Below are 14,523 nucleotides of genomic sequence, written 5' to 3'. Positions count from 1 at the left end.
TTTAAATGAAATAACACAGACCAAAATTTTTTTTACATTTTTGAAAGCTAATCAAGACCTTTTAGAGTGTGGTAAAATTTTTTTGTTTCTTTAAAAAGACAAAACAAAAATGCTGTTTCTTTTAAAGGAGGCTGCATTCTTTGATTCTTTGCATAAAGTTTAAGACATCAAGAACACTTCTGAAATTAAGTAGACAATGAAATTCAGTTATGATATTCCATTCCAATATTGAGGGTTACTTTCTTATTTATATTTCCTGCTCTCTCATTTGGTATTCTTTCCATCAGCTTAAGTCATTATGTTCTTTTATCTTTACTAAACAGTAATCTTTTATATCCACTTTCTTTACTGGGCTGGGTACTAAAGACCGCCTTTGCCAATGATGAGACCCACACTGCCTCTATATGTTGAGACAGTATGTATTTTTTTAATCAGCAAATCTTTTATCATTCACTTTAACCTTATAAATAATGGAAAATAAGACTTTGAAAAGCATTTGTTCCATTTTGGGTTTTTGGTGAATCATACCATTTCTCTTGAAATAAGCTTTCCAGAAAAATACATCCCCTTTGAACTTGTCCACAGACTTACTAAAACTAATCCACCTATATTTCGTAATCAGTCTTTCTATGAAGGTGACCACTGTCTCAGAAGCATACTTATAGCTAAAATGTTATGAGTGAAGAAAATATATTCAGAAGTATTCTTTAAAAAAAAAAAAATCTGTTAGCCATTTTACCTTCACAGATGGTTCCTGGCTTGTGATGGATAGACTTAATGAACTTTAGATTTTATGATGGTACAAAAGTGATATACATTAAGTAGAAAGTGTGCTTCAGATTCTGATTTTGATCTTTTGCTGGTGATACGAAGCATGATGCTTGCCGCAAATTGGGCAGGACAGCTCCATCAGCCATGCTGTCATGAGGGTGAATAGCTGACACAACCATGCTTGACTCATGTGGTCATTCTGTTTTTTACTTTCAGTACAGTATTCATTCAATAACTGACATGAAATATTCAATACTTTATTATAAAATAGGCTTTATATGTTAGGTAACTTTGCCCTACTTACAGTAGGCTATTCTTAATGTTCTGAGAATGTTTAAAGTAGGCTAAGCTAGGCTATGATGTTTGGAAGTTTAGGTGTATTAAATGCATTTTTGACTTGATGTTTTCAACTTTTGATGGTTTTATCAGGATGTCAAGTTTGAGGGAGATAAATATACAGAACTCTGGAGTTTTATTAAATTATTTTTTAATGGCTTATTTTAGAAATGTTAAATAAGCTTTTTTTTCTATCAAACAAGATATGGTCACTTTTAAAGAAAGATGAAATTGTTTAAAGAAGGGATACATTTTTCATGGGAAGATTTTTAAGCATGCACCTAGGAAAACTTAGGTGTGATTCAAGTGCTGACCAGGTGGGTTTAGAATCTGCTTTAAAAAGCTGATGTATTAGAGAATGGTGAGTCTTCACAGGGTGTGGCTTTAATATTTAATGAAATAAATTTTAAGTTTTATACCAGTCTAGGTATCTTGAGAATTAACATTGGAACTGACGCTAATCCCTGGGGCTGAACTTTGATTCTGTCACCTTTAGACAGTCTCAGTCTTCCAAATGGGATATATGAACTGTTTGTTAGCCTGATTTCTCATTTGGAGGGGGAAATATTTCTTTTCCTTTGGGGAGGAGGAAAATAGTTGGCCAAACAGATAACAAATAACAGATGCTGCTGATGGTTCTATCACTTCATATGCCTTTTTTAGGGCTAGTTTTCTAATTTTCCCCAGCATCCATTTGCCACAAGGCTACTCTTGGTTGCTTTATTAGGACAAAGGCTAATTTTTTTGTTTTGTTCTTCCTTCATTGAGTTGAAAAAAAAAATTATTTCTTATAACTTGAGATGCTTGCCTTATTGAGTTTAAGACAATTTTGTTGCCAGCCTTCTAGAGAAAATTACATATAAGGCAGACCCAGACTGTTTCTTAATACGAAGAAATTCTAAATTGTAAGTGTGCTGAATATAACTCTACTTTTTTACTGATTAAATGGGAGTATTTCTAAACTGCTTTGACAGGCTGAGTAACAAGCTTATTTGTGTGATGTGTTAGATCTTCTTTCTCTGTTTTTCTCTGAATAATGCCTGTGGCTTAAGGTAAATCTCAACCAGAAAAGGCTGTTACCATCATTTCTGTGTTCATCTGGCCTTTGTAAATCCTTTTGAGCCTCTTTCAGCTCATACAGGGCTGTATTTTTTTTTTTCCCCTGAGCTCTTCTCATGGAATGAATAAACTTGTAAATTTTATAATCTCTTGCATTTTTCTTTCTAGTTGAGGCTGGGTTTCCCTCTTTCATCAGGGCACCTGTATTTATTCCTAGAGTTTTCTCTTCTTGTTGTATGTCATCTTGAGAACCATCTTGGTGGGACCATATTAGTGCTGGTATGCAGACAAGTCTCAGAGCTGTTACCAGAGTAAAATATTCTCTTCTTCTAAATGTTCGTACATTAAAAAGTTCTCTATAGGAAAGGTTCTTTGTACTCTCCGTTTACTGCAGTTATCTTCTTTAACTCTTCCTTGATACAGTGAACTGCGTTTTGCAAAGATCACCTTAGTCTGTATTTATTTGAATCTGCAGTAGGTTTAGTTTCTATGTAGGTGTAAAAAGTAGGTATTGGTTAAAAACATGACTATTTACTATCGTTTCATAATATTGTTATAGGGACTCGTTTGTTCTGTAGTGTTGAGTGTAGGTGATAGCCTTTCTTCATCCTTACCGAGGTTAATTTTTGTGTGGGGTGTTTTTGTTATAGGGTTAGCTGGAAATGTGACTGGGCACTTGTGAGGTTCCTTTGGGACCCATGTCTGTGTGCAGAGGTCCATCCCATCCTGATCTGCTTCTGGTGATGTGAAGCCAGCTAAGCTGACGACTTGCTGCAGTTGGGATATGTTCTGTAATGTCCCTGGAGCACTAGCTGTTGCATAGGTGTAGATTCTAAATATGTCAGAAATTCATAGAATTTTAGCTCAGTATACCGTGGGCATCTACATTTTTTAAAAAAATCATCTTTCTCTAGTTTTAGGAAGCATATTTGCTTCTGCCTCCCCTTTTAAAAATCACCTTATTTTTTCATTTCTATACTAACATATAAACACCCCTTTTTGTGATTGGCTTAAGAAAGTTGTGATCTAAAATTCTGAAGATAATTCATTCCTGTTTGATCATGCGGTTTCCTCACATTTTGTTCTTTATTATTTTGCTAACACATATTTTGTCTACCTATAAGAAGACATTTAAAGAGGGATCTGGTAATACTGAGGAACAAGAACATACTATGAATTTCCTCATGGAGAACTCCTTGTTTCTATTCCCAAATGTAGCTCTTACGATCCTCATTACTTCTCACTCCTTCTCTTTTCTGAATCTAAGTAAGTCCTACCCTGTCTTTCTCTTCTTTTCTTTCCTGTGTTCTTGTAAGTAAGACTGAAGAGAGAAGAACATTAGTTCTTTCATAAAAAGAAGGATGAAGTCACAACTAGATGCAAGATTAGTCAGTTTTGTCTGCTCAGTTTTGAGAGCTACCTCTGGGAAAAGAAAAGGGGCTTTTCTATGGTGAGTAATCTCATTTTAACTATTTAGTCTCTTTTATATGGTAAATACCCAAAACCATACAAATTCTGTGGAGGGTACTTTTGAAATAGCAATTTTTAAAAATCTGAGAAATTATTAAAATAGAGGAGTTGAAAAGCTGACTGCCACATAAGGAGACAGGCAGGTTACAATCAGCAGAGAAGTTGGGAAAGAAATAAGCAAGAGAAAAGCTGGCCACACAGCTGAATACAGAAAAAAAAATTTTTTTGCATTACTCTTTCAGATGGCTCCTTTTTAGCAGATTCTGTTTTTGTTCATTATTCATTCAGTCCTTCACTTACCCAAAAATACATGTGTTTAGCACCTGCAGTGTTTTGTGTTTGGTACTGGGGTTGTAGGAATTACATTATTACCTTACATAAACAAGAGGATGATACATTTGCAGTAGAAAGAATAATGACTCCAACAAAGTCATATCCAAAGGTATAATGTAACCATTGTCATTGTGCATTATCTTTTTATGTTTTCCCTTAGAATGCTGATTTGAAGAAAAGAGACTTTAGGCTCTTAGTTTTTTTATTCTTAAATTCACTTTCATAATTATTTTCTTTTATAAGGAAGCTTCCACATTTTTGTATTCTCTCCTCTCATGGTTCCTTAATTCATTACTTTCCCTGCTGGTTTCTTTACCGTTAGTGGGGAAGTTCATTAGCTGTGCAAAATGTGGTGGATAATAAAAACGTTCGAGGGTCAAGTAGAGTGTTCTCACTGTTACTTGTTAAAGCACCCAGTTTACACTGAAAGGTAAAATATTGGTTATTTGTCAAGAGATTAGCCCAGCAAGCTCAAAATTTCATTAATTTGTTTTATCAGAAGTGGAGATGAGTCCAATGATGTTAAGATTTGAAGTTGAAATTACAAGTTGAGTATTGTAATACATTTAACAGTAGATTGATACTATAATTTTGATGGATTGGTTCTATGCTGAGTGAATAATAAAAATGTTTCAGATGTGCCTGGCAGTCGAAGGCTGTAAATCAGAATAAAACTACCAATGAAAATGAAAGTGGTACTTGAGAAAATATTTCTAAATTAAGTGGCAGAACAGTATGCTCTATTCTTTTGTACCTGTATGTGAAGGATATTGATACAAAGAAGAGTTCCTGAGGTAGTGTAAGCAGTTAATCCAGGCTCGTGGGTATGGCGTGCTTTCAGGTGACAGCATTGTCCTTTTATGAAGGTGTGTTACGTCTGGACTGAATGAGCTGTACATTTAATCTGACTCTTACTAATTATTTCTGCAGTACTATTTTTAAGGCAAGAATTCCAAGTAAATTGCTTTACCTAGATTTCAAATTGTTAATTTTCTTTTTAGAATGCCAAGAAATAACTGCCTTCTTCCAGAGTGAGCCCACGACTGCCATCAGTAAATTTCATTTGTTTCTCAGCCTGACTTAACTGTGACTGTTAGGAGTGATGTCTGATTGTTGTGTATGTATTCTAACATCCTTCCTCTGATGAAATTCTAGGCTGCCAGGATATCGCAGATGAGTTCAGAGCACAGGAGATTGATGGACAGGCCCTTCTCCTGCTCAAAGAAGACCATCTCATGAGTGCGATGAATATCAAGCTAGGCCCGGCCCTAAAGATCTGTGCGCGCATCAACTCTCTGAAGGAATCTTAACAGGATCATGAGGCCTTGAGATAACAGCAATTGTATTCTTAAACTTGTAAGGGTAAAGGCTCAAGTTGGCCTAAAATATTATCACTTACTGTGGCGGATAGCCAAGCACATTGAGATCTCTGCATCAAAGGCTGACATTTCTTGTACAGATACAATAATTCATTATACATTTTCATAATTAGCTAACATGGGTGAATTAATTTTACAGGTTACACACAACATTGAAAGACTTGTTACAGAGGGTCATGATATTTTTCAAAGTGTTTTACTAGATAATTTTTTAAAGGTGATGTTTATCATTAATATAAAAATCCTTTTGAAAGTAATTTAATAATTTACATTTCTTCTCTTTTGATTTGGTTTTCTTATACATTTTTCTACCCTATAAGTTTTCTATAGGTTGTCATGAGAGATATAATTTAGGAATAATTTAGGAATAATTTTGGAGTCCAGTGACTGGAATTGTATGCAATGAGATATCAGTGTATGTTTTTTAAAAAAAAGTCTGTTAAACAGTTGCTTTATCTATAAAAAGAATTGCATTCTAGCATGAATAATACTGATCTGGAAGTTAGAAGATTTGGTTTCTGTTCCAAACTTGACCAAGAATTTGGTGTGACGGAGGAAGTTCGTTTTCCTCTTAGTTTTTGTTCATTTAGAGCAGTGGTTCTAAATGGAGGTCAGTTTTGTTCCCCAGGGGACATCTGACAATGTCAAGGGACACTTTGGTTGTCATAGCCTCGGGGTCGGGGTGGGGAGGGTTGCTGTTGGTATCTGGCATGTGGAGGACAGGGATGTCACTAAATATCCTACAAATGCACAGGACGGTCCTCTACAGCAAAGAGTTAGTTGGTCCAGAATGTCAGTAGTGCCAAGGTTGAGAAACCATAATGTAGAGTGATTAATGTTGGTCTTTTTCACCCAGAGGGATATTTTTGGGGAAAAAAAATAGATGGGACGTAGTAAGGAATACATCATGTAATGGAAATATTTCAGATAGCATTAATGTTCTGCTGGAATATTAGTCCCAGCTTTATGCATTCTAGACAAAGGGGGGAAATCCATTAAGTTGTCATATAAAATGAGGACAAACATACCAATAATTTGACTCTCAGTATTGACTCATAATAATAATCTTTCATCTCTCTCTGCACTGATGAAGGCATAATATGATTATGCCTTAAGAACCAGGGCTCGGCCTTTGCTGGCAGGGTGCTAGTTTGTAATGGCTATGTGGTTGGTCTTTGGATTTTTCTAGTGTTGAACAAGGTGGATCTAGCTAGAATGCACATTCCTTTTTCCTTGACTAAATCCTTGTATGCTTCCTGCAAAGCACTCTTGGATAAATTGAGTCTAATTTTGTATGTACATGTTTTAGGGAAAAAATCTTTAAAGTGAAACTTTTCATTGAACAGTTAGTGTTGCGTTAGAATTACGGCACTAAAAGTTGTTGTGGGAGCCCTGTAAGCTATATATAGTCCTGGACATCAAAGACATTTGACTCTTATCATCTTCTCTCTACCATACAATGGAAATGTTTTAGTAATTGAAGGAACATACACAGATATTTGGCAGAAGTTCAGTAAGTGAGGAAGAGTCCATGGGTTTCAGTCATTGTCACTGATCTTTTCAGAAAGATTGTGTTACGCTATTAGAAGACTAAAGATGTCATTAAAGACATCACAGATATTTATCTTTTGGCTTTGTGTACATTAGAGAATGTTGATTATTTTTATACAAAAATACAGCGGGTAATTTTTTTAACCTTTAGATGCCTCTTGTTTGAATGTATGCTTTGTGGGATTCTTTTGTGTAGTAATGTTTTTTTTAAAAAAAAAGATGTTTACTGATAGTTATGTGTAGGATTAGAATATGTAATATAGTATAAGGCTCATGTTCCAGACCTACAATAGCTTGTAGTGTATGTCACATATTTCTTTTATATCACATTTTTAATTACTGGATTAAAGTTTCAAGGAAAGGTAGGTACTCTACAGTCAGTTTTCATTTATTAGCAGTTAATCTTTATGACAAGAGTTGTCATATGCTTTGACTTTTCCCCTCAGCTTGCAACTTCGGGACACAAGTAAAGGCTAAGCGTTAGTAGGAGCTGGTCCACTGTATGAGGGCTGAAGGGCACAAAGGAAAATCTCTCCTGGAATTAAAACTGTCATAGACGATCCATAGGCACAGTTCACACAAAATTGATTCTCTGGGGATAGACCCCTCTAGCAGTAATGATCACCTCCCATAACTATATTATCGATACATAGCCTTTAAGGTGTTGACTTGGAACTGCATCACAGGTTCTCCTGTTCACTTGCTCTTCTGATACCAGTCATCATCTACCTACCCAGAGCCCCTGTGTCTCACACCGTGCTGGGTGTCCAAGAACACTTACAAGGGGGGGTTTCCATTGGAGAGCACCTTATAATCCTAAATCTTATAATAATGTTAAAAACAGTCCAGATCTTCTGTTGTCCCCACTCAAAACATACTTAAAAAACACACTTGCTTTTTTTTCCAGTTTATTTTAGAAATGGCTCATTGACTTTTAAGTAGTAGCTTTACCATCGACACAACTGTTTCCGGATGATTTAATCATGTGAATTCTAAAATTTCAGTTATATATTTAATGGATATAGATGATAACACTGGATGCCCACCTCCCTCCTAAGCTCTAAGCACAGTTTTAATATGAAATAGGTGGGGAGAGTGCTGTTACTCTTATTTTCCTTCATATTACTACCTGTTTCAGGATTTTGATTGAGAGGGAGTGATAAGCAGAAAGGGGACATGGGAAGTTCTTCTTTTGCTACCTAAGTTTGCATTTTCTGACTTCTTCATGCTGAGGCACTCTTCTCCCACTGAGGAAGGAAATCCCTACAAGTCTGAAATTTTACTTGCGTTAAGCCATGTGTGCTTAAAAAAGTAAACAGCTGGTTTGTAAAAATTGTTCCTTACGTGATGCATGTTTTCCTCAAGCCTTACGTGGGCATGTGTCTTACACAGAGGTGCAGCTTTGAGAAGATCACTGAGAGAGTGCTGTCCCACAGCCTGTCGCTTTCTATGGGGCTGGTTATTTTCCCATGATGGTACTTTTAATTTGCTGGGGCATTCTCTAAACAGACCCTTTCTAAAGTCCTAGTTTAAGGGCTGTCCCCTCTGAACAGAGAATGTGGAATAGAAGGAAAGCAAGGTTAGTGATGGAGCTTGAGGATCGGAGAGAAGCAGACAAGAGACCTGCCACTTTTAGTTTATCCCACCTTAACACTGAACACATCTCTGTACTTTTGAAGTTAATAATCATTTTACCTAGTTTTAAATAGATTTAAATAGAAAAAAAGTTTTTTAGGTAGCTCACTTAAATTTTCAACATAGCTAATTTTCCCATATCCAGTGTGATATTATAGTCAGTGTATTCAAATACCAGTCTTGGATTGAAATCTGTTCTAGTGCCTCATGTCACTTGACTTGTTCAGCTAAATGTTATGAAGACCCGTTGTTTGCATTTGCAAGGTTTTGGCACCACCATGGCATAAAGTATGGTAGTGAGGCAATGCATAGATTGTGTGTAGTTTTAGGCTGTGTTTACATGTGTGTAGAATTTTGGAAAGAAGAAACTAGTACAGATGCATGGGAAAGATGCTGTCTTCATAGCCATATCAAGTGGAAGAAATCCCTGGCTGGACACACTGTTAGAACATTTCAAAAATGTATTTTCAATTAGAACAGCTTGGTTATATTTTGTGGTTTGAAGATCCCCCCCCTCATTGAATGGCAGGAACTCATGCTGCCTCTGAGCAAGGGGCACTGAGGAGCAGTGTTGCCTAATAGGATGAAAGGGCCTCATTCCCCCTTACCTCCTCAAGCCTGGAGGAGACTGCTGACTTTCTTCTTTGCCTGAGAAGCCCTACAGATGACTCTGTAGGAGGGTTAATTTCGGGCAGAATTTCTAACACCTGACACTCGACTCGTGTCTTTGAGCAGCCTCTGGGCAGCGGAAACCGGCCACTCCGCGCGATATATCCTCAGCTGTTTTCTGCACACTGCCAGTGGGCCTTGGGGACAGCCTTCTAGGGGAAATGACAGGGAAGTGGAGGAAGAGACAGCAAGAAAAGCATTCCAGACCCAGGAGGTTAATTCAGATAACTGAGTGAGGTTGTGTTGTATAGATATGGCCGTTCGTAGTTCAAATGAATTGTAATGGCTGGGTTCCGTTTACTGCAATAAAAGGATATAGGGTTGGGTTTTTTTTTTCTTAATGTCAAGATTTACCTGCAATCAGAGTCATTCTTTTACTCTCCTGATCAAATGATCCTGCCCTTAGGAGCACATTAATAGTTCCAGTGATACATACATCGGTGATTTTTGACTTCTGAGAAAGGTTAACAGCTGGTATAGTTGGGAAGAGTATTTGTCAAGAACTCAAAGGTTTTATGAGTTATCAGAATTATATAGAGGAGAGAGTATCTGTTTTCAGATACTCCAGATCAATCAACCTAGTGGATTTAATACAAAGAGAGGCATTCTTAGGATAGTATTTTGTTAGGTTGTGTCTTGGTCTAAGAATCGGATGACTGGAGTTGTAGGGTTCTGTTTTCTTACTGTGGATTTCAGTAACTACAAGCCTACCTCTTTCTTTGATGCACAGTAGTGTGGTTCTTGAAAAAACCGTTTAATCTACTTTCATCAAAATTGGTATTTCTGAATCTGTTTAGAGCATTTGATTTTTATCTTAACAGTTGTGATTCAATTAAATAAGCACAAATGCAGTATTAGGGAAAGTAAATATGCAATCTTATTAAAATTTAATTTCAACCTATAAGCTGTACACTTTAAAAAGATTCTTTGGGAAGATACTCCTTTTTTGTTAGAAGTTCAAAAAATGTGTCATATAGTTTTACTCATAGCACTAATACAAGCCATTTCTTCAGTAAAAAATGTTGAAAATTATATTATCTTCTTTGGAAAACTCCTAAATTTTTAAGAATTTTTAAAAGTTTTTACATATTATTTTTCAGAGCTTATTTAATCTATTTTAAAATAATACTATGATAGTTGTTTTTGAAAGTTGTAAAGCATTAGTTCAAATAATAATCATCATCATATTCCAGAGCAGAACATCTGGCTTTTTCTGAACTTGCATTTTAGTATACTTGCATGAGAAGGGAGACCTGCCCTCCTCCTGAAGCCCAGCTTCTCTAATAAAAGCTTTCCTGTTCTACTCTGACACACACCTCTTGAAGTGCCATGTTCATGGAAGCTTTGGGAAATGCTTTCCACAGTTTTATTTTTTCCCCCTTTGAACAGCTTGTGAACATTTAACTAGTTATTAAAGGTGACTATTTCAGCCTCAGACATTAGGGAAGAAGTACATTGAAACATTTTTCTCTACTGCCTTTGAAAAGTGCAGTTGCTGTCAATGATATTGGTGGCATCAGTAGGAATCCATAGAAAGAAAACCTGTGCCAGGGTTTTAAAATATTTTAAAAAGTAGTGAATGAAATTTAATTTGGACAGAAGAAATCAATATAAACTTTAAACACTTATGCTAACATGGTACAGTTTTAAATGTAAGAGTAATAAAAGTAAGTCCTTTTAGACCACCTATTTAAATCGACGCCAGTAATCTTAAGGATTGATAGTAGTTGTCACTTACTGACTTAAAAGTTATACTTCAGGGACTATTAATCAGTGTTAAATCCTTGATTTTGTGGCGCTTTAATGGATGGAGGTGAAAAAGTTGGTGATTATAAGAGAGTGGTGAGGAATGGTAGTGAAATGAACATCAACCTATTTTAGAAAAGGAACTTTAGTCTTGCCTCAAGCAAACCAGATGTATTCATTGCTAAAATCTTTTATAATACTTATGTTAAAACCAAAATTTTATTTTAGGTAGTACTAAATAATTACTTCAGTAGCAAATAATAAGTGGACATAATCACTGAATGAACATGGTAAGTGAAGATAAAATACTGGCTGGGAGACTGGAGTTTTACTTCTAGTTCATAAATTAGCTGTGTGACATCTTAGGCCATTACTAAGCTTATAACCTGTTCCCTCTTCTGAATATTCAGTATGGAGCCTGTACTACTCAAAATGTTGATTTTGTTTAAATCATTGTTAAGCTGTATAAACTATGATTCCAGACCACATAGTGGGGTATTTTTTAAAGTTGCTCCTACTTATTTCTCTCTCTCTTTCTTTAATGGTTTGTTTCAGCCTTAAGAGCTTTGGCTAAAAGATAATTATTTATTATGATCCATTTCCTGGGACACCCACAGTCTTTGTTCTCCTTAGGATTAAGGTAGAAAATTCACACAGATGAGCTAATTGAGATTTTTCTAAATGCTTGCTAAATCACTAAACACTGTCATTCATTTATCCATTCATTTAGCAAACCATTTGAACATTTACTATGTAGTGTGTGGTGTGTGGTTGGTATACCTGACTTAAGGAACTGGTAATAACAAAATCCTCTCTTGTCCTCAGTTTGATTGTGGCATAAACAAACATGTAACTATTATTACTTAATGCAGTGAATATAAAGTTGGAGCCGCTTTATGCATTGGGTAAAGGATTAAGCTAGGTGATATCCGAGGGGTCTGACTGAATCATATCACAATTCCTATAACACATTTTGCATATTAATCCACATACCTGATTAGGTTATAAAATTAAAGGTACTTAATATTAGGATTTACATTTTGAAACTATTTTAACAGCCCACATTTCTCAATTATTTTGACACTTGAGTCTGTTCCAGGGGTGTTGATATGCAGGGTGTGTGACGACAATTACAAGGAAGCTGGTGCTGGCTTACTATATACATTTTGTACTAGGAAAGCTTTACACCCAGTATTGACAGTGCAGTAACTTCTGAAAACTGAAAAATCTCAAAGGAGCTTGCTAAACAGGTTTAGTTTTTGTGTTCTTCTTAAAGCAAGAAATACTACATAAAGTTCTACAATTATCACAAATATCTACTTTTTAGAAAGCACACATCTTTTACATAGTAAAAGGGTTTCCTTTAACATGCAGAACCTGTAAACAAGAAAACGGTTCTGTGCTTGGAGCTTGAATTTACAAATATTTGGGGAGCAAACAGAATGGGAGGATCGATTTAATTGGGTAGAGGTTTCCTTGCCACCAGAGGATTCTGAGTTACGGTGTAATTTCCCGTTTGACACAACTTTATACATTTCTCCATAAAGATGCAAAATGAAAAAAACTTTTCTGTATCATAGTTAACAGCTTTTTAAAGCAGGTAAATGTCCAAATAAGTGTTAAGAATAGAATCTGTAGTAAAGTGTTTGTAAATAGGAACACTAACATCCAAGTAACCAGATAGTCTGGGTTTAAAAAATTTTTTCCATGGTACTGGTTAAAACTTTTAAAGTATTTTAGTTTACCTAGTTTTTCAAATATTTTTGCTGTTAAAATATTACATAAATATTTTTTGTATGTGTATTCTAAACTTTAAAAAACCAGTTTGAGTGTTCAAAGATAGTAATAATTTTAGACATCTAATTTCCAAGACATTTAACTAGATTCTCAATCACCTCATTCAAAAGCATGTTTTTTTCCATAGGAAAAAAAAGTCAAAGTAAGCTCTAAAAATTATCCTCAAAGTAAGGGGTGAGCTTGTGCTGAAGGTTGGAGTTGTAGACAGCAGTGTGCAAAATGGAGGCTGACACGGGTGTCGGGCATTTCAAGCCTCTTTGTTGAATTAGTCCTTTTTGTCGTCTTGCTTGTTGAAAGCATGCTTTTTGCTGTTGATTTAACAAAGGCAGATTGTGATAAATTTTTTTAAAAAAACTTTATTTTTGATGCTTCAAGCACATGTTAACTGATTTTTTAAATTCCTCCTTTTGGTTCCTCCCAGGTTCCTCCCATTGTCCTAAAATAGGATTTTCATATTTTAAAACCTCAAAACACTGATCCACACAGGATGAACAAAAAGCATCACCAAGGGGAAAGAAAACATTTTTTATCTTTACAAAAAGCAAATGTTAAGATTATATATAGATGTATTCTTTATGTTGGATATTGTACTGGAGTCCTCCTTACAGGAAATGAAATAGTTCTAGAACTCTTAGCATTAGCGTTCCTAGATTGGTGTCTGTAGCTACCAGTTTTAAAATGTATAACCTGAAAATGAAGTTAATTTTGCATTATAAGAGCACACCATGATCTATGTAAAAAGATTGTCCATTTGGTGTATTTTTTTAAAAGAGAAAGCACTTTCATATTAACAGTAGCATGTGTATGAATTTTAGATTTTCATATTTGTTGTGTCTGTATTCAGTGAAGTAAAATTGAACATTCAGATATTTGTTGATGGCAACATTAACTGTTAAATTAAAGCACCTTATACTCTGCTGCTTAAACTTGCTTGTAATTGCACCTTTGTTAACCTGCACATTTTCACATAGAATATTGTTGTAACATTGCTTCATGTGGGTCTGGATGGAAGGTTAGTGGGCCTACAGGATCATTTATTTATATTGTTTATATTACAATAATATATTGTAGACCAGTTGTAAGTTCATTTCTTTACAAATAAAAGCTTCTTCCATTTGGCTGGTCTATTGAAAAATTTCTTGTTTTTTTTAAGCTTATGAAGAATGGGGCATCTTGTAAACCAACAGCTTAACAAGGGGCTAGAAACTATACATTTTCCAGATTTGAAATTTGCAGAGAGTTTTAAGTCTTTACTAATTAATTAGTAAAATAGTTTTAAATATCTCAGTCCCATGTATGGTCAGTTAGAAAGTCATACATTAAGAAGGAAAGGAACACAGAGCATATTTAGACATTGACAAATTAGATGGTGTCTTTGTAGTTTAACTCACAGAGTGATTTCAGATTACTCTGCCATTCAGATTGCTTCACTTCAGTAGTTCTCACGCAAGGACTTGCCCGAGCCAAGTTTGGCAGTTTCTGGAGACACTGAGTGTGATGACTGGGGAAAAGAGGTTCTACTGGCATCTGGTGGATGGAAGGCAGAGGTGCTCCGGAACGTCCTGTATAGTCATGGAGCAGCTCCCACAACAAAGGATTATCCAACCTACAACCTCAACAGTGCTGAGGATAAGAAATTCTACTTTCACACTACGGTATATTGCCAATGTGATTACGGGTTGCCATGCAGATTCTATGACAGATAAGTTACAACTGAAAACAAATCTCGTGTGTCATGGAAGAGACCCAGTCACCACTCCCAGTTCTTTATGGTGAG

The 14,523-nt window shown here is 35.6% G+C and overlaps 1 protein-coding gene across 10 annotated transcripts in view; it reads left to right on the top strand.

The window, feature by feature from the left end:
* PHC3 (polyhomeotic homolog 3) overlaps nucleotides 1-13,864 on the top strand; it is an 80,786-nt gene extending 66,922 nt beyond the window's left edge. For 9 of the 10 annotated variants that reach the window (XM_043875426.1, XM_043875421.1, XM_043875423.1 and 6 more), the window contains one exon: nucleotides 5,125-13,864. In XM_043875426.1, coding sequence (XP_043731361.1) covers nucleotides 5,125-5,279 — 155 coding nt within the window. In that variant the 3' untranslated portion in view covers nucleotides 5,280-13,864. The remainder of the gene's footprint in view (nucleotides 1-5,124) is intronic. The other variant, XR_006335418.1, reaches the window with a different exon arrangement.
* Nucleotides 13,865-14,523: the final 659 nt, after the last annotated feature.

This window comes from Cervus elaphus, chromosome 19 (assembly GCF_910594005.1).
Source record: "Cervus elaphus chromosome 19, mCerEla1.1, whole genome shotgun sequence".
Taxonomy (NCBI): domain Eukaryota; kingdom Metazoa; phylum Chordata; class Mammalia; order Artiodactyla; family Cervidae; genus Cervus; species Cervus elaphus.
This window is presented reverse-complemented; position numbering and strand designations above follow the sequence as displayed.